Raw genomic sequence first — 19912 nt, forward strand, 5'->3', positions numbered from 1 at the left:
CTGAGCTTTCGTTCAACAGTCCTAGATATATATATATATATATATATATATATATATATATATATATATATATATATATATATATATACACACACACACACACACACACACACACACACACACACACACACATATATACATATATACATACACACACACACACACACACACACACACACACACACACAAGTCCCCATTTTAACACATTCAGTCCCACTATTCTGAGACTCAAGTCTCAGAATTAAAAACTGTAACCTTTCCACACTGTTTTGAAAGCATTCAACCAAAAAACTTGGATTACACCACATTTTTATCAATTAAAACACATACATTTTTTAAATGCAGACTAGAAAGTGATGTAACTAGTTGCACAGCACTACTAGAAAGAAATGTTTCTGCAGAAAAAAAACTTGCTGTCCATATTTACAGTGATGCAGGTAAGGTTTTGACATATGCATTTTTTTTTTTACAGGTGCCGATTCTGGATTAATTTTTCCCTGAAATATTCAGACACTTTTTAATTGTGCAGTTTAGATGTGCCAATGTCTTTCATGAAATATTCAATATCTAGGTAAGGGGTATTAATTTCTGATGCTACCTTTGCTGCAGTTTATTTCAGCATTTTGCTTTATGCTTGCCTGCACGATTCTTCTTTCTTACAATTTAATGACAAGGATCTTCTCAAAACTTAATCTACACTGGATCCAATAAAGAATGGTCATACTACTATTCACCCAATGGCATTAAATAAACCTACACACCCCCTCTCAGTGCTCAGAGGCATGGGTAAACACCAACCAACCAAATAACTGTCATCTTGGAAAAAAAGCTCCCTTAACTTCTGAGAGCAATTATGATTACCTCCAGGTCAGCTCAGGTCACAGGGTCAATATTTTGGTGAACAAGCTCAAGGCCTATAGGCTATCAAGGAACTAATGCTCCACTTCCCAGATTGGGACTTATGAGTATCATGCAGCCATTCAGTTCCTTCTGGAATGCATGGACTGATGGTCTGAGTTTAATTGAGAGGGGGGAGTTAATTCCACAAGTGTGGGGAAACAGTTATCTTGTTTGATCATATAGCTGATAAGATAAAGTATCTTATTGTGCTCAGGTCACCAGAGATATTCTAAGTAAACAGTTTCACACAATAAGATACCCTTTAATACTTTATATGTCAAGCACATGGTGCCTCTACGAAGGCAGTAACATATAGGGAAACAGAGAATTAATGTATTACTCTTTGGCTTTAAGACAAGCCTTGAAGCCCTTCAATTTTCTTTGTCAAGAATCTTTGCAGCCTCTCCAACTGCACCAGAGGTGTTAGAGTAGGCTGCAAAATATGGTGCACTGTTCTATAACTAGCCTAATAAGAGGTGTATCAGTCAAATAATTATTTCTCTGGCACTGTTCTCAGGCCTGCAGAGGACTAGATGGGCAATGCCATAGGCTTTGTAGATGGTAGTGGTAATGGATTGTCATTGACAAAGGACTCAAAAGCCTCTTACTATCGTGTTTGCATTAACTTGTTGCCTATCAACAGTGTATAAAGCTGGTGTGCGCTGTCAAATGGCATAATGCTTCATTCTCTAAAATTGAAGACAAGGTTGTTTCTAGTACACCATTTGTCATTTGTGTATAATGTTAGGTGCCAAATGAACAGAAATTATGTTAGTAAGGTTAAAAACAATGTTCCAAGTATGCAATCATCTGTATGCTCAACAAATCACAATCTGGAATCTGTTTTGATATCTGAGAAAAAGATGCCAAAAAGGAGTGGACCCAAGACAAAAACTTGAGTGACTTCACTAGTGACATGGGATGGCAAGGACATAAGTCCTCAGATTCTTACGCATTTTGTACAACCAAATGGTCAACCACAGACCCAAGTTATTACGGCTTTCTTCACTTTTAGATCACACAGTTTATGTAAAATTCCATGAGGTATAGTGCTAAACGTTTTAATCACATCAATATAAGCTGCATGGTCAGGGAATCTTTCATCCACAGTGGTGGTCACACTCAAAAAATTAATTAAGAAGGTAACCAAACAAGATCCACCTTTGACAAAATTGTACTAGGTTAGGTCATGCAGAAGGAGGTTCCTGAGACTGAATAATTTTCATGACGATTCTTTCCAACACCTTGAACAATATGCTTTTGAGACTGATCAGGCTAATCACTAAGGTCTCTGAATGGGCTTCCCTTCTGGACTTGGACTATAACAGACTGCTTCCAGGAATTATGGCGATAACATCTTGTTACGGTGCACTACATTTCTTTTCTTTCATTTTTCATAAGTGCTTGCAGAAAGCCTCTTACTGTAGTAACTTATCCTAAAGTCAAGTTTTACATTGTTTTAGTGAGTTATTTTTGGTTGGAACTGGGCTAAGCCACAACACACTGGATTAAGTTGAAGTCGACTGGCTTTGTATACTCTTCTTTTCGGTCTGATAATTTGCTGGTCTTTCCAATGCCACCATTTTGGTTTATTTCAAAAATCTCCACAATATTCATGTCTAATTGGAGGAACTACAGTACAGCCCAATTACTTTGTTTTCCCTGATGTTGCCTCCTTCTTTTGAGCCTTGGCAAAAGAACCTGCCACAATGGCCATTCCAAAAAAAAATAAACTAAACGACAAGAAATACAAAAAATAATGTTTAAGGACTCTGATTTGAGAACACAAAAAAATGCATCTGAAATAGTATACTGTGCTGCAAGATTTAAAAAAACTATAGTACCAAAAGACCTCCCAAAAAAGAAGTTATGTCTTATCATAATGTTCCATCTGTGTTATCAGTCTTCATTAATCCTCGTCAGTGGGCTCAGCTCTGAGCTTAAGAACCAACTCGGCCATTTATTCCAGCTTGCGCCTTCCAAACTCTCAAGTTAGGCACTACCCATAGTGCTCCTCTTGAAAATAACCTCAGATCGAGTTTGCTAAACATAGAAGACAGGCAGAATTTATAGTTAAATAAAATATATAATAGTCAGAGACCAGATATGTTTCATTCATATGAAGCTACAGCTATGGAAAAATCAGGCCCACTAAGAATCTCAGGTTGGGGGAAGGAGGGTGGGGATGTCAAGGATTAGTGAAGATTAAAAAAAACAGATGGAACGTTATGGTAAGACATAACTTCTCTACCTGATGTTGTCAATCTTCACTGAATCCTTGACAGTGGGATGGAGTCCCCAGCTACTTTAGTCTTGCGAGGTCTCACGGAAGAATATTTCCAAGCACCATCGAGCCGAATTATGCCTTTCCCCTCAAGACCTGACCAAATTTGTAATGAGTGATAAAGGTATGAGGAAAAGACCAAGTGGCTGCTGTGTAGATATTGTCCAAAGATGCTCTGGCATGAAAAACTGTGGAAGTTGCCATTGCTCTCGTTAAATGGGCTTTAACTGGATGTGAAAGGTGAAGTCCTCTAGAATGAGAAATGAAAGTTATGCATCTCTAAGCCATTTGGCCAAAGTAACCTTTGAAACAGGATTACCTAACAAAAGACAGGAGAATACCACAAATAATTGGTCAGATTTTCTAAAAATATTTTTGTTCTGTGAAGATAGATACACAACTGTCTGCGGATGTCTAGTGAGTGAAGGGCATACTCCCTTTTATTAGAAAAAATAGGGAAGAAGGCTGGCAGTTGTAGAGTTTGGTTAATGTTAGATTACGAAACAACCTTTGGTAAAAATGTTGGATTTGCCCTAAGGGCAACCCTGTAGTTGTGAAAGATTAAATAGGGAGGTTTGTAGGATAAGGCCTGCAGCTCAGACACTCTTCTGGCAAATGTAATGGGCCACCAAAAATAAAGTTTTCCAACACAAATATCTTAGGTCACAAGTCACTGATGGTTCAAAAGGATTCTCAGTAAGGCCCTGCAAAATCTAAAGTTATATCCCAAGGAGGAATGGGTTCCTTAACTGGAGGTCTTAACATTTGGAGACACTCTAAAAATGCTTTACAAAGTCTGTGTGACATTAGAGATGCACCATTAAAACCCATATAAAAGTTGGAAATTGTGGCTAGATGAACTTTAATTCTTGAAGCAGAGGAACCAGATTGGTAAAGGGTAGTCAGGAAATCTAATACCTTATGAATAGGACTAGTATATGGGTCTAGTCCACTTTCAAGGGCCCAGTTAGCAAATTTTTCCCATTTACATTGATACAACTTCCTAGTAGATGGTTTGTGATGAGCGACAACAGTTTGCCAGACAAGAGAAGAAAGGGAAGGATGCCTGGCAATCATGTGAATTGGAGAAGCCATGCAGTGAGCTTGAAATGTTGGAGATTTGAATAAACCATGCCCAGTGGATGGGACAACAGATCTGGAGTTGGGTCTAGAATCCAAGGTTTCCGAAGAAGATGAGGCCAAAGAAGGGAAACAAACTTGTCAAGGCCAGAAGGGGGCAATGTGGATTATTGAGTTCTCTGACCTTTTGGCTTAAACTGGGATATCAATGGAGTCGGGGGAAAGGCACAGAGGAGACCGGGGGGGGGGGGAATTGTGGAGAAGAGCATCTCTGGGTAACTCCCCGGGTGGGGGGATTAAAGCTGTACTTGTTGTTTAGGGGTGGATGCAAAAAGGTTGCAGCAAGGTTGGCCCCAGTGATGAAAAATATTTGCCACCACAGGATTTCGAGACCACTCATAAGGCACGAGAACAGTTCTGCTCAGTTTTGTCTGCTATCACACTGGAGCTCCACCTAATGTCCATCATTGTGATAAAGCAGTTGGAAGAAATCGCCCAATGCCAAACTCTGAGGGCTTCTTGACACAATGGGTAAGATTTGGTCCCCTCTTGTTTGTTGATGTGCCACTGACTACCGACATGTTGCCCATCTGAATAACTATTGTCTCTACAGGAAGGACACCTTGAAATGCTTGCAACGCTAACAGCACTGTCCTCATCTCTAGAACACTGATGTGCAAGTTGGCCTCTAATTGGAACCATGTGCCTTGGACTGTTTTTGCCAGATAATGCCCCCCCCCCCCACACCCCATCTGGGAAGCATCCGTGATCACTATAGCTTGGGGATGGGGAAGAATGAATGGCCAACTCAAGAGAATCAGATCAGAGTGGAGCCACCACCTGACATCCTGTTTGCAGCGAGCAGTAATCAAAGATTAGGTGAGACATTGGTAGGTGCATCAGAGACCATTGGGAAGCAAGTAGCCACTGCAAAATTCTCATGTGATACCTTGCTAAGGGAACAAGAATGATTGATGCTGCCATGGATCCCAATGTTTGTAGGACTAGTCTTGCTGGAACCCTTTTGTTTCATAATCATGGAGCCCAATGTTTGTAGGACTAATCTTGCTGGAACCCTTTTGTTTCATAAAATTCGCCTGACTTGTGATATGATTCGCTGAAGTCTTTCTGGAGGGAGTGAGGCAATTTCTTAAACACTGTTTAAACAAGCTCCAGTAAACTCTAATTGCTGAGTGGGTTGCAAGCTTGATTTCTTGAATTTACGGTTATACCTAGAGACATACAGAGATGTACAGTGTAGTCTCTTGCCTGTTCTAACTGATGCCTGGTAGTAGCAGTAAGGAGCCAGTCATCAAGGTAAGGAAATACTCAAAATCCTAGCAGTCTGAGATAAGCTGACACTACTGTCATGCACTTAGTGAATACCCTGGGGGCTGTGGTGAGGCAAAAGGACAGCGCTCTAAATTGGAAATGACTGGTTTCCAGCCGGAAGTGCAGATATCTCCTGGAGCTTTTGACCATTTTTATATGGTAATAAGCGTCCTGAAGGTCTACAAAGCACATCTAATCACCTTTTTCCAAGAATGGAAGTATTGACTGTACCAACACCATCCAGAATTTGGTGAACTGCCTTGTTGAATTGGCTGATATTCAAGCTGGGTCTCCATTCCCCTGTTTTTCTGGGCACTAAAAAGAAGCTTGACTAAAAACTGGATCCTGTTTGGTCTGGTGGAACATTTTGGATGACTCCTTTGTCTAGCAGTCTTTGAATTTTTAAAGCTGCTGCTTCCCTGTGACTGTGTGGTACGTCCGGGAGTTTCTTCTGGGATGATGGTAGAATTGATAATGGTATTTTGTAACCTCTGGATATTATTCCCTGCACCCATCTGTCCATAGTTAATGTTTGAAAGGCAGATTGGTGCAGAGAGAGTCGTCCCCCTGACTGCCTCCAGAGGAAAGCAATTGTGCACCCATTCAGGGGTGCTGGCAGGAAGTACCAGAGAAATATTTTCTGGACCCCTGGTTTTCTGGTCAATTTCTGCCTCTAGGGCGGCGTCTTCATTACTTCCCTCTCTGCCTCGGGGAAATTCTTTGCCACGCAAATCCTGGAAAGGCCCTTTGGATGTTTTAAACCACAGTCGCCCACTTCTTTTTTTCCTGGAGTAGGGCCTCTGAGGAGTAGAGAAACATACGCCTATGGCAAAAATGGTTTTGCCATCCTTTTCACATCTGGCTAAAGTGTCTTTAACCTTAGGACCAAAAGGGCTGGATCCATGAAATGGAGGATTGACGAATGATGTTTTGAATGGCTCCGCAAAGTCACACAAGCGCATCCAGGAATGCCTTCTATGCCTGAACCCACTGCTCTGGAAGTCCTTTCAGCTGCATGAGCAATCAGCCTCATGGACGAGTTAGAAATTGCATCAAGGGTTATTTGCTGAGAGATAATTTTATCCCTTACCACTTCAGCCACTGCTCCTTCAAGGGTATCTGACAGCTCCTTGATCAAATCCCTCTGTAGCCTAGTGAAGTGTGCCATATAATTCAAGGACCTGAGAGCAAAGGTCCACTGAGGCATAAACACGCTTCCCAAATCTATCCAAACTCCTAAACTCCTTGTTAGGAGGATGGATAGTTGGACTTTCCTCTGCAAGTTCCCTTTTTTGTGGGTGCTGCTATCACCATGGCATCAATAAGTATTCCTTTGGACCAGTGAGGCTCATCCTTTGGGGCAAATAAGATATGGCAAGGCTTTTTGGGGATCAGCTCAATGGCATCAGGCATCTTCCACACCCACTAAATGATCAATTTAATGAGACTGTCAGCAGGCGGAGAGATCCAAGACATAGAGGGTTGGGTATGAAAATCCTCCAGGTATACTGACTCCTCCAAGGAAGGTTGGATAGAGGACCAGCCATGCCCCTGTTTCAGAATTTCTAGGATGTCCATAATGGAATCATCATCGGGGGTGACCTAGGGGAAACTTCCCCTTCATCAAAATCAGTATCTTCGGTGAAAGACTCTTCCGGGGAGTCCAAGTGCTTCCTCTTGCACTGCCTCTTCACAGGAACTTCCTCGGGGAGATGATCCGAGGAAGTGTCTAAAGAGAAAACCACCAAAGTGGGTGCAACCTGGGACTTTTGTGCCCTCTATCTCAGGTACAAGTCAGATGGCAGCTCAGGTTGAGAGGATGTAGACAGTTGTCCTGAGAAGGATGACAAGGGCTGTGAGTCCTCAGTGGACAAGGCCTTCTCCATGACTCGGAAGGCCGACCCCCTGTAGAAGGATGGGAGCTTGGAACCGGGGTCACATCTCACACTGAGGAGGCGGCTCCCAAAGCAGAAGTCTGGGTTGATGCTACAAGGGCCATGGACGACTCTGAAACTAAGGAAATTGATCCATGCACCACAGACTCAAACATACAGCCTCAACCCCAGGAGCCCTCTGGTGCTGAAAACTCAGAGCAGCTCAAGTCAGCTCTCGGAACCGGAGAAGAGGATGCTACCAGAACAGAGACAGTTGGTGCTGGTAGTGTAGGAACTAGGGGCTCCAAAGACTCAACAGGAGTTGGAAGAGGTGGAGGAATTAAAGGTATCATAGACTGGCTGGTTCCAATGCCAGTGTGGCTAGGAACAGAAGTTAATCCACTCACCATCAGAAGCTGATCCACCAGTCTCAAAATGTCGCCTCTGAGAGACTCTTAGTAGATCTGACAGAGGCAGTCGAAGGAGACTAAGGAGGTCTCACTTCAAGAAAGGGACTTGGTGGCCTGTCTTTAAAAAGGATCAAAGGTTAGTGAATATCTTGTCCTAGGGAGGAAAGGCAGCTGAGACGGTTTCTGCACCAAGGGTACTGAAGAAGTTTCTGTTGGCTCCGATACAATTTTAGGTGTGGAGCCAGACAGACTTTCCAGAGCTCTTTGGTACCAAGGCCAACTTAGAGACCCTCTTGGATGGTTCTCATGAACTAGGAAGTGAAGAAGGTCTTTTCTTGGTAGAGGAAGATGATGTGCTACCTTCAGTCCTAGACCCAGAAATGGCCTCTTAGAAATCAGTTTTGAGGAGTCCCTTCAAGATAAGTTTATTCTTCCTCTCAGTAAGGGTACGGGTAGAGAACCCGTGACAAATTGAACAATCTTCCTGAAAATGAAGTTTCCCCAGGCAGTATACACATAAAAGTATGTCTGTCAGAGTTGGGCATCTTACTCTGGCATTTCTGGTGCCTTTTGAAGTTTTAACAGGGAAGAGCTGTTTTACAGCCATAACTAAAGAAAAATGGGCTGAAATACACAGTCACACAGACAAGGAAGAGATACAGAAATAGAGTTTTTTAAACAATTACAAAGGGATAAGAGTATCTAAAGAGGTAATATTGGGTATAAATGAACCAACTATGGTACTAAAAAAAGACTACCAAAGGTAGAAAGATGAAGAGAAAAGAAACAGAGTCAAACTAAGCTACGAGAGGAGCTGGTAGAGATAGAGAAGGTTTAAGAAGAAAATTAAATAAAATGACAAAAGATAGAGTATTAAAAGAAATAAACTTACTCAAAATCAGCCTAAGCTAGAGAGAAGGACAAATGCATCTGACCTATGAAGCGCAAACGAGATCGGAGGTTATTTTCAAGAGAAGCACTATGAATAGTACCTGGCTCGAGAGTTTGGAAGGTACGAGCTGGAATAAACGGCCGAGGTGAGCCCACTGTCAAGGATTCAGTGAAGACTGACAACATCAGATATAATATTTCACCATCTTACTTGTGGAATTTACAGCCTTAATACGCATGCCACAGTAGCCTGACCTCTCATAAAACTCATCAAGCCATATTGAGAAGCACAACTCACATTTTTGTGGGATTCGGAGGAGTTTAAATGCTACTTCATTCTAATGACAATTTACACCTTACCAATATCCACTCTCAGGCTTTACATCCTTTCTCAAGAAGGGAGAGGCCATTTAGCACCAGGATAAATTTGAGAGCATCCATCCAGTCACCTATGCTTAATTTGAAGGAATATATATATATATATATAAAATCATATTGTTTAATCTGCAGAGGAACTTTATTCCAGAGACGCGGGAGGTGCCCTGGGATCTCTCTCCATCACATTCTGCTTATCTGCTGATAAAGGCTGAGGTCTCTGGTTCTAGTGTTAGCGAGTTGTTGGTCTTTTTTGGATACAAAAAGGTCAAGGACTAGGTGCTGTGTGATGAATCTCTCTTTCCACTACATTCTGTTTACCTGCTAATGGAGGTTGAAGTCTCTGGTTCTAGTGTTACCCAAGTTCTTTGTCTTACTGAGATACAGGAGGTCAAGGACCACTGGACCTCTAATAGCATGGTAAGAGAAACACAGATCTTTCCTCAGGAGTCTGTAAAACACAGAATGCAAGGAACAGGATGGTCAACCTCTCCTGATATCTAGGGTTCTTAAGACCAAAGATCCTTTTTTGTTAGGAACCTCTGGGGCTTTTCAAATCTGTTGAGATGTCTTGTCAGATGCTTACCAAATGGATCGCTGTAGCCTATAATTGGTCTGATCACAGATGAATAGATGGAGACAGTAACATCTTTGGATCCAGACAAAATACCTTTGGCTACTACTTGTGCCAAGTAACAGGATTTCACAACAGTTGCCTATGTTGATGACAGGAGAGAGAAATTTTGACTTAAGTGCCCAGGTCCATGACTACCCTATTGTTTTGGAAGAGTGTACTATCTATACTGTATATTGTTGGTAACTATTTTTCCAAAAGAAACAATACATGTTTTAGCGTTCAATTTAAGCACATTTCAATACACCAAGTACTAGCCAAGACAACACCTTTACAAATGCTGCAAATATCTGAAGGGATTTTACCAATTACACCCAGTTTGCAGTAATCTGTAAATTTGGTGAATCAGATGCCCTGGTTGTCATTTCTGAAATAAGGGGAGAACCCATAACCGACCCTTATGGAGACTCCACTGGTTGGTTACCTCAGCACCTACTGTTTTAGTTTTATGTTACAATAAAGACACGTTAATCTGTATTACTTGGGTGCATGACATGTGCCACAGATTCAAAACAAAAATGTATTAATTTGGTATAACAAATCATTATCACTTTTACTCATAAAAATAATAATCTGTGATCTGAAGCACTTTGAATAAAAATATTATTTTAATCTCATTAATAAACAAATGGAACATAAACTGTATACCTCTCAGGTGTTTGTATAGATTATGTTTGAAGAACACCTACAACATACCACCACAACAGTAAATAAGTATCCAGCTGGATTTGTTGTCACTATCCTGATATAACTTGGCATAACACTAGTAAGGGTTTGAAAAAAGAAATGATGACATCCGCCTTCTTATCTACAGCATTAGAGCAACACTTACAGTAACAAGAAAACAATTCAACCATATTACGCTGACAGATCCACATATTAAAAAGATGCCCATCCCTGGTACACCCTACAAAAGGTTTGTACGTAATAGTGAGATAATTTTATTTAAGGCACTGCCTGAAAGCTATGAAATTCAAGGACCCGAATTCAACAATTATCAATAACTATTTTCTTCTGCCAAATATTTTACCCAAGTAAATATTTAAACAGCTGCCCAATTACACCGTAGCTACTGCCAACAAAGCTTAAGAACTTAAAATATCAACTCACTTTCCTTTTAAATTACAAAAGCAGAACTGTTTCTATAAGATACTATTATTTATCCATTCACTTATTAGTATTAGCCGTACAAATCGCGCGATCCAGTGAAGTGGGGGGGAACAGTCCATCCTGACGGCCAAAAAAGTTAATGAAGACACTTATACTCTGAGCGTACATCGATCTCCAGCACATACACGAAACAAAAGTTTGCCAACTTTACAATCAGCCCAGCAGCCACTCACCAATGGTGGAAATATAAGTACTGTTGAAGTTGTCCTCAGCGAAACGAATTATAAGGCAAGTTTTCCCAACACCACTGTCCCCGATAAGCAACAGTTTAAAGAGATAATCATACGCTTTCGCCATCTTGCTTTGCTGTTACCACAAAGATGTTGTGTGTTTGTTAGTTGGTGTTGTGTGTAATCCAGCTACGGGTTCTCTAGCTAAGGAGTGGCTTCTGCCTCCGCCTCCTCCTCCTTTGAATAAAAAAATGCCATTACGGCAGGCTTTACCAGCTGTTTAATGAATTTCTGAGAGTGTGGTTTGCCATTTTTAGAAAAGTTAACTGTAGCAAATCCAACATTTAAAAGTGTATTTAATGGATTTCCGCTTTTCATGCAGTACGTGCAGTATTTAAGTGACAGTTGCCGGACGATTTTTTTATCCTAAACTTCGTCTGTTGTGCTGGAAATCCAAAACTTTATTTTATAGTTTAGTTTACGAGTTGTAAGTATTCCGGAATCAAACGAAGGATTATCCCTGCAGTATGAGTGGTGCCGCCATCGCTACTCCCAGACCAGTGAATAGAAACTGTGCCGACCACAAAAATTGAGGAACCATACACCTTAGCTGTCTAGAATTTCGCAGAATGTCCAGTTTTTTTGTCCATACATGTAACTGTCCAGCATTTAACTGAATGTCCAGATGTTTGCCTCATTTTATTGGTGTATTCTTCGTAACATTTTTTGGTTTTCCGACAGTCATTGAAGAATGAAGTCCTAAAACAACAGATATTTGAGATCCAGATTTCATATCTCTCAGAGAATTGCATGTTTGTGCCAGTGTAATTCTATCAAATATATAACTTTGCAGGAATAATACTTACAATTTCTGATTTTAGGGCATTTGTTCCCCTTCTCCCTATTTCAGGCTTTATCCAGAATCCGTGTGTTAAGAGGTATGTTTTTTATTCCTATATTTGGTCCGAACCTAATGAAATGTGTGCTTTTCTGTCAAAAATAATTGATGATGACAGTCATTAAATAAGTATAGAGGCAGTCCCAGTTGGACCTAGATGTACCTCCAAGTAGATCCCCACTCCCTGCTATAACACGGTCATTATGCGTTATGTGGTGTATAGATTTTTGTGAAAGACGCTACAGAAAAGTGCAAGGTATTTTCCTACTGGTACTCTTTCTTGATCCGGTAGTAGGGTTGCCACCATTTCAAATGCCCATAATGGGACATTTATTTTATAAATGTGAAATTTTGCAGTAAAAACATCCCGTTGCCGATGCAAATGACAGAAGTTCACTTCTTTGCCAAAATAAAAACTTATTCATTTAGTATTTAAGCTGCTTACACTATTTCTTATAGCATTTAGGTGTTTTAAATACAAAATTACTGAATTATACAACTATTAAAGAAAACTTAGGAAATATTTTTGTCTTAAAATCTCAGGACATTTGCCATTTTTTATTATTTTCAGCAGGACACAACTGCTCAAAGAGGGACAGATGGTAACCCTGTCCGGCAGTAGTAATACGTCTTGTTAATGGAGGCGACATTTTACATCATGTAAGCTTTAGTGACTAGTCCAGTATCAATAACTGCAGCTTCATACCTCTTGTGTGGTACACAGTGTCAGCTGCTCACACTCCAGTAGCCAGTAGTAGCTGCTGATGTTGAGTGCTGAGCAAGGTTTTCTACCCCAAACTATCAAATTAACTGTCTGGTTTTAGGTACTTCTCAACTTACTGTCTCAAAAGTTAGTAAGACCAGGCTTAATATGAAGGCCTGAAAGGTACTGTGTTTTCTTTTGCTGACATGAATTGTGACTGGTTGCTAATAAATGCAATCACAAAATACAACTGTAGAGTACTAAATGTATTTTAAAAAATACTGTGATGGAGGTAACTGCTGATCACTAAGCCTTAGGTTAGAAAGTTAACCACTTCAGCAGTATGGCAGAGAAATGCTTGGTATAGTCATGAAAAGGGGAAAAATAGACCTAGGGAAGAGAAACATGAGGTATGTGTACCCAAGTACTGGAAGGCAGAGGTAGATAGAAAAATTATTAACTTTTTGAGAATAGTAACAAAAAAGGATTAAATAAACTTACTGCTAGGATTTCACAATATAAATTCTGGAAGGCAAACAGAAGCTTAAAACTAGAAAACGGTTGGACTGGACTCTCAAAGAGTTTTGGATGATAGTGTAATGTCGAAAGCTGAAGGAACTTAAGGTTTTGTATATTCTGTCTACATTCGGGAGCGCTACAAAATCCTGAAACCAAAATCTTGAAAGTTCAAATTACTGAATCTCATAATACTGAAAACACACAGGATACCAACAAGTACTATATTCCGGCACAAATACATGCAGAAACAAATAAAAAAACAAACCATATTACTCTTCTCCAAGTATAAGCAGGGGGGCATGCCCCCTGCACCCCCTATGTGGGGGGCTGCACTCCCCACACCCACTGCTACTTAAATATATCAACTCCGAGACTGCACTTAGTGTAGTGAAGTGCAATCTTGGAGTTGATATATTTATGTAGTGTGGGGGAGGGGGGTTGCCTCCCTGCTTATAGCTGAAGGGTAAAATGTTTCTGTATGTACTTGTGCTGGAATATAGTAAGTGTTGGTATCCTGTGTGTTTTCAGTGTTATGAGATTCAGTATTTTGAACTTTCAGGAGTTTGAGCTTTCAGGATTTTGTAGCACTCTCCTACATTCATATGGGTTTCCTTAAGGTGTTCTGATTTCCTCCCATCTGCTAAAACATGCCAGTGACTATAAATTATCCCTGCATGTAATCCTTTCTGTAACCTTTGTGGACTGGGATATTGCTTTGAAAGACATGTATGTTATTAGTTCATCTACCCAGTCTGACAATTAAAAAACAAATATGGATGTAGTTGTCCCTTTTGTGTTAATAAGTGAATTTTCTGTCAGTCTAAGCAATTTCCCTTTGCATAAATGTTAATGGTACTAGATTTTCTCTAGAGTAACAACACTTTCAGAATCTTTTGGGTCTGACTGACGTACAACTTTTTAATTGCAGTTGGCAATGTCTGTTTAAATCTATCAATTACTAAAACTTACTGCCATTGTTGCCTTACTACTAGAAGCCTTTGGGTAAAACAATAAAGATAACATATACTTTAATTCAGATAACTAAGACTTCACTGTTCTGTTTTTAAGAAAAATCCACTCTTGAAATTTGCAAGCCTGAGTCTCTGTTGTGACCTTAGCTTGAGCAGTCAAACACTTCTTCAGTTTGTCATAATCCTTATAATTTGCTCCTTTCCATAATTCTCAACTTCTTTGATTAAGAATAAGGGCTAGTGGATTTCTGGTGTAGCACTGGCTTAGCAGGAAGGGAACTCTCAAAGCTCCCACATGTAAACCTAATAAAATAATAAAATACTGGCATTTTTCACTAAAAATATAAATAAACCAGTTACTGGCAAGTAATTATAGTTGATTCTCTAAAAAAGGAAGAAAAAAAGAGGACAACTCTGAAAGAGAGGCAAATAAGAACATCTACATATGGAACTTCTCTCCACAATGTGTTGTATTAAGTTATTCAGATCCAGGTAATAAAATAAAATGCTTTAAAATATTTTAGTGCCTCAAATAATTTATGCAGAACAGGCTTTCTTTTACAAGGTGGAAGATGACTTTTGTAAGATTCTGGAAAAGGAAAATGTATTTGGGTTGATAAAAGCTCAAGGGTTAAAATAATTATTCCATTGGACCAGGTGAATTGCCAGTACCAGATTTGCAAGGTTATTTTAAAGCAACACAATTGAAGGTAATGAATAAAACGAAGGACACGGGTACTAAGCAAATGACCCTCACACACAGGTGTGGCATGGGGGGAGGAGAAGATCAGGAAATACAAATGTTGAATATATGATCAAAGTTTCTGGAAGTTGGAGAAGAAAGGGTGGGTCTGAGAAATATCTCCAGATTAACTAAGAAAATCATGGAACACAAAAAGTTTGATATGTGGAAAAACAGGACTACTCCTTAGTAGGATGGGATTTAAAATAATGAGATAAAGTGCATCCTGAAAAGGTGGCCGAAAAGGAGTAGGGGCATAATATTCTGGGAACAAATGAAGTAAACACACAGTGTCCTTGGATAGACATCAGCTAAACAGATTACTCTTTTTAGGAAGAATGAATAGAGAACTTACTTGCCATTAGTGTCAGCAATGAGCAAGTGTAGGACATAAGCAGAACAGAGCGAATGGGACATACCAGAGATGATCAAATTGTTGTTTGAGGTGAAAACTGAAAAGCAAACAATAGAATATGAGAAGTAGACTATATAAAGGGGTCCAGGAAAGAGATGAATAAAACTCAGAAATTAAGCCAGCACCATGGCATAGAGGGACAAAGCTCTATGGCTCAGGTGACCTGGGTTCAAGTAGCAGTTGAAGTATCAGAGGTTCTACCAGGGAAGGAAGGGGTGTGCCCATCACAGGGAGGAGGACATTCAACTGGACATTCCTTATGGGGATCCATGGTCCATAGAAGATAGTAGCTCTCAGATGTAAACAGGGGAAGGGGGATCCAAGTTGTGGGTCATGAATTAAAAAAATATTCTTTTGGAACTAGTCAATGGCATAACCCTTCAGGACACTTTTAGGTTGACCGCCAGCCATTGCTTTAGAATGAAGATTGTCCAAGGACTGTAGGAGAGGCTGGTAGATCTGATAATAAATGGGACACTGAGGTAAGCTAGAATGAATTAGGCAGAAGGGGGTAAAACTGAGACATAAGTGGGGAAGTAGACTTGAGCAACAGAAGGAGTGGAAAGAAATATATTTAGTGCCAAAAGGGAAATAAATATAGAAGATCCTAAGTATTTGGATGAACTGTTTTCATGAATACTTCTACACCCCCAAAAGAATACACAGAATGTTTCCATGGGTAAATCAAATATGCTTGGAGAGATACAGTACTGACCAGAAAGAGAGCATATTTTTTGATCTTATCCAAAGCTATATCAATTTAAAAGAGACTTTCTAACCACTTATCACAGAGTTACAGAATTCTAAACAATCAATGGCATCTTATAAAAAAAACATGATGCTGAGTTGGTATAGAGGTCATGATGCCCTAAAACGTGCAAAATCACTTTTTTGTCTATTTTTATTGGTTTCTAACAAAGTGATTACTAGAATGTGGAAAGAAAATACAAGATAACCCAACTTAAAGACAGGGTAGACATTGTGAATAGAACTAGGGACATGGAATTAAAAATAATGGAAATAGATAGCTAAATGGAATATTAGAAAGCAAAATGACATTGTGGAATGAAACAACAGAGCTATAGCAATGAGTAAATGAGTAACTAATATAAAAAATATGAGAGACACTGGGAATAAAGAGTTATACCAGGCAAATTTCCAAGAAGGAAAACACTTTAAAAAACTATGTGATCTATGCACTAGATCCACAGTAGCTCGGAATTAGCACACAAGTAGAATAAATTGGAAATCAGACCTTTACTTAATTGCTTGGTAGGTGAGCGCATTTACTGACAAATCAGTAGAAGTACATGTATTTATAGTGAAACTTCATTCAACTGTATTCTGTATTATAAACAATTCATTTTCATTGGTTAAGCAGGTTCTAGCCTGGAGTGTGATTGGAAATATCAAAAGAGGATCCTGATTGTATCAGAACTTGGGTTTCAACCAATAAAAATCAGGGGGATAATTCATTCGTGCAGGAATCAAAAAGTTTAACTATTGTCATTTTATTAAAGTTAAGCGTGATGAAATGTTTATTAAATACTGTAAAAACAAATGTCCACCTAAGCACATAATACACACCAAGATTTGTAAACTCCATTTTTCTTAATCTTAATTTTATAAACAGTGGTGATTCTGATTATAGTTTTTGAACTTCATGAGACTTTCGTGCAGGAAATTAATTTTCATTTAGAATTGACATAGCTAGATGAAACTCAAGAATGGTGGTTTTCTGATTCAGTAACCTTTTAGCTCTGGTTTTTATTATTTTAGTGAAATTGTTAAGTGTTGATTTTTATAATGTTATCCCCCCATTTCCTGTAACCTCTGCATGGACCTTTTATCTCCATTTATAGCTAAATTACTTATTTTCCCCATCGAACATCCTATATGACATCTTTACTGTTTTTATTTAAGTAGATGGTATTTATTTATTTATTTTAGATTCCCTTATGCCGTGTGGTTTTAGTAAGGCTGTTTTCGTCACCCCCGTTAGCCACATTCTATTTTTAATTGGAAAGGTAACCGGGTGTATTCATTGTTATGTTTTGTTTGTTTTTTTTTTAAATACCCTGGATAAGGCTCATTCATATAATGTATTTTCCTGAAGTTTATGCTTTGGGTGAAACACAGCTTTAGTTGGCTGTTAGGCTATCGTGTAACATTAGTAATAGACGTTAATAATGGTTAGATTTATTGTTGAGACATTGATTTTCAAGTTTTGGCTAAGAATTAGTTATTTAGGTATTTTTTGCATATATTCCTGGGTTAAAGATTATATAGGTTTATGATGGGATTGCCAGCTATAATCCTTTGACACGTGGCAGACTTGTGTAATTGGTGGAGGTCGTTGTCGTTCCTTTTAGGCTGATGTTGGGGGAATAGTTATTTCCAACTTTTATTTCCATAATTTTTTATTTGTGAAGGCTGCATCATTTTTAGAGACCATTTTTGTGTTTTACTTGTATTCAGGCAGATTTTAGTTTTTTTCTTTTGATGCGTGGATTGAGGAGTGGTTTATTGGTACCCCATTTTGTTGCGACTGGGTTCGGCTGCCTTTATTTGGTTTTGATTTGCTCTCTGATCAGAAATATAGCCTTTCTTTAGCTTAGGAATGTTGTACTCCCATGGTTTTAATTATGTATACTTTTGAATGCTGGTTCTTAGGGTTTTTCATTTTTGCAGAGTAGGTTGATGGCATGGTCAGCTATGAGCCTAAAATTTATTATTATTATTTTTATGTTTATTATTTTTGAGTATTATATAAAATAGGAGATATTTTTGGGTGTTTTTTGATCAAGTATTTTTGTGATTGATTTCATGGGCTTGGCGGGCTTTTGGTCGTAGTCCTTGGAGGGAGGAGGATAGAGGGGATTCATGTCTCTTTCTGTCTTGTTTTATTGATTGGCATTGTTCTTTTGGTTTGGTTTTTGTTTTTTGTTGTGGAGGTCAGGACGTTTTGGGTTTGAGGAGGAATTATCATTTGATTGTTGGGAAGTGGACATTGGTGGGAGGGCGGGTGCATTGGGCAGCTGCATGCTTCTTGTTTTGTGTCTTGTGTTGGGGTTGTTTGAGTTGGGTCTGATTGAAGGAGTGGCATTTGTTTTTTGATTGTGACACTGTTTTTAACTTGGCATTCTTACTAAGGGAAAGACAAGCACATGTATCTTGATTCAAGCCATACCCACACACCCAATACCTCATAGGCTGTATTAGTGTTTCTATCCACCAATCTTTTGGCAAGCATATAACCCATACCTCATTGGCTTTAATGACTATCTTATCCACCAATCTTTTTATAAGCCCAAAAGTTAGTGTTACTAAGCTCACATTACTTTATATATAGAGCTTACAACAAGAACAAATTCATTTTTATCATGATCCATTGTATATACACATAAATCCTATGTTTAAACCCCCATTTGGTTGGCAGCAGGGCTTTGTTTTCGATCCATTTTTGCAGGGTTTTTTGTGGGTTGGTGAAAGGCAGTGTTGTTTTTGGAACTTGCAGGGTTTGCCGCGGAGGTTGTGTACGACTGATTTGGTGAAGTGTGAATGGTGAACCCCCCACCATCACACTGGCTCATATATGGTATCCTTGATTGTTTTTGTATAGTTTGAGCTGATTGCAGGAGTGGGGAGCAGAGGGTTTTTGAAGATCCCTACAGGTCCAAGTATTTCTAAACTTTATTTATTTACCACATGATTTGAAGGCACCAAATCTGCCCCCCCCCCTCTTTTTGTTACATATTGTGTTAATCATCACATAAGCCACAGGGCAACCTTATTATCTCTACTACAAATTTAAAGATTTTTTTTTAATCCTAGAGCACTGTTTACATTAGTTACCGAAGTGGAACTACATTTTCTTGGAACCATCTCATGTCATTTTTGACTTTTGGTCTTTTTATTATATCTTTTTAAACTTTTTACATTTATTTGGAGTTTTAAGTATACTTAGGTGGATCCACAAACTCCAACAAGTAGTGGTAAAAAAACTAATAAACAAACTAAAACCACCACACAAGCGCAAATAAATCCCAGTCCAGGTCAGGAAAACACTGGTTTAATGTTCCAAAAGAGCGTGAAACGTAAAGTATAGGATAAAGTAAAACACAAAGCACACTAACGCTGTCCAACAGAAACGTTTTCGTCTTCAACTTTGTCAAAGTAACATCTGAATAAAATACACAGTGCTTATATGTCCTTTTCACATTTTAAAACATCCAATCACGTGTAACCAATTAATTTAATTGCATTTAAACATCGTAATTAAAAAAGTTAAAACCTCACACATTTTGTCCCAAACCATGTAACTCTACTAAATAAATAAGTTGTGATTTGAATGAAATACGTGGTTATAAAAAATGATATTTTTGAATAAAAACAGTTAAAATCATTTCAAAATTGTAAAAATGTATGAAAATGTTTAGTTAATTCACAAACCACTGAAATAGTTTACAAACCACTGAAATAGTTTACAACACCATCTAGTGGCCAAAAACTATAACATCTATTGAGAAAAAGCAGAACAAAAT

The 19912-nt window shown here is 38.9% G+C and overlaps 1 protein-coding gene across 1 annotated transcript in view; it reads right to left on the minus strand.

Annotated features, from left to right (window-relative positions):
* The window catches only part of RAB13 (RAB13, member RAS oncogene family), a 999793-nt gene extending 988293 nt beyond the window's left edge, over positions 1-11500 (minus strand). Inside the window, exon 1 of the mRNA XM_044079917.1 lies at positions 11124-11500. Coding sequence (XP_043935852.1) covers positions 11124-11247 — 124 coding nt within the window. The 5' untranslated portion in view covers positions 11248-11500. The remainder of the gene's footprint in view (positions 1-11123) is intronic.
* Positions 11501-19912: the final 8412 nt, after the last annotated feature.

This window comes from Protopterus annectens, chromosome 8.part0 (assembly GCF_019279795.1).
Source record: "Protopterus annectens isolate FY-2018-M chromosome 8.part0, PAN1.0, whole genome shotgun sequence".
Lineage (NCBI taxonomy): Eukaryota > Metazoa > Chordata > Ceratodontiformes > Protopteridae > Protopterus > Protopterus annectens.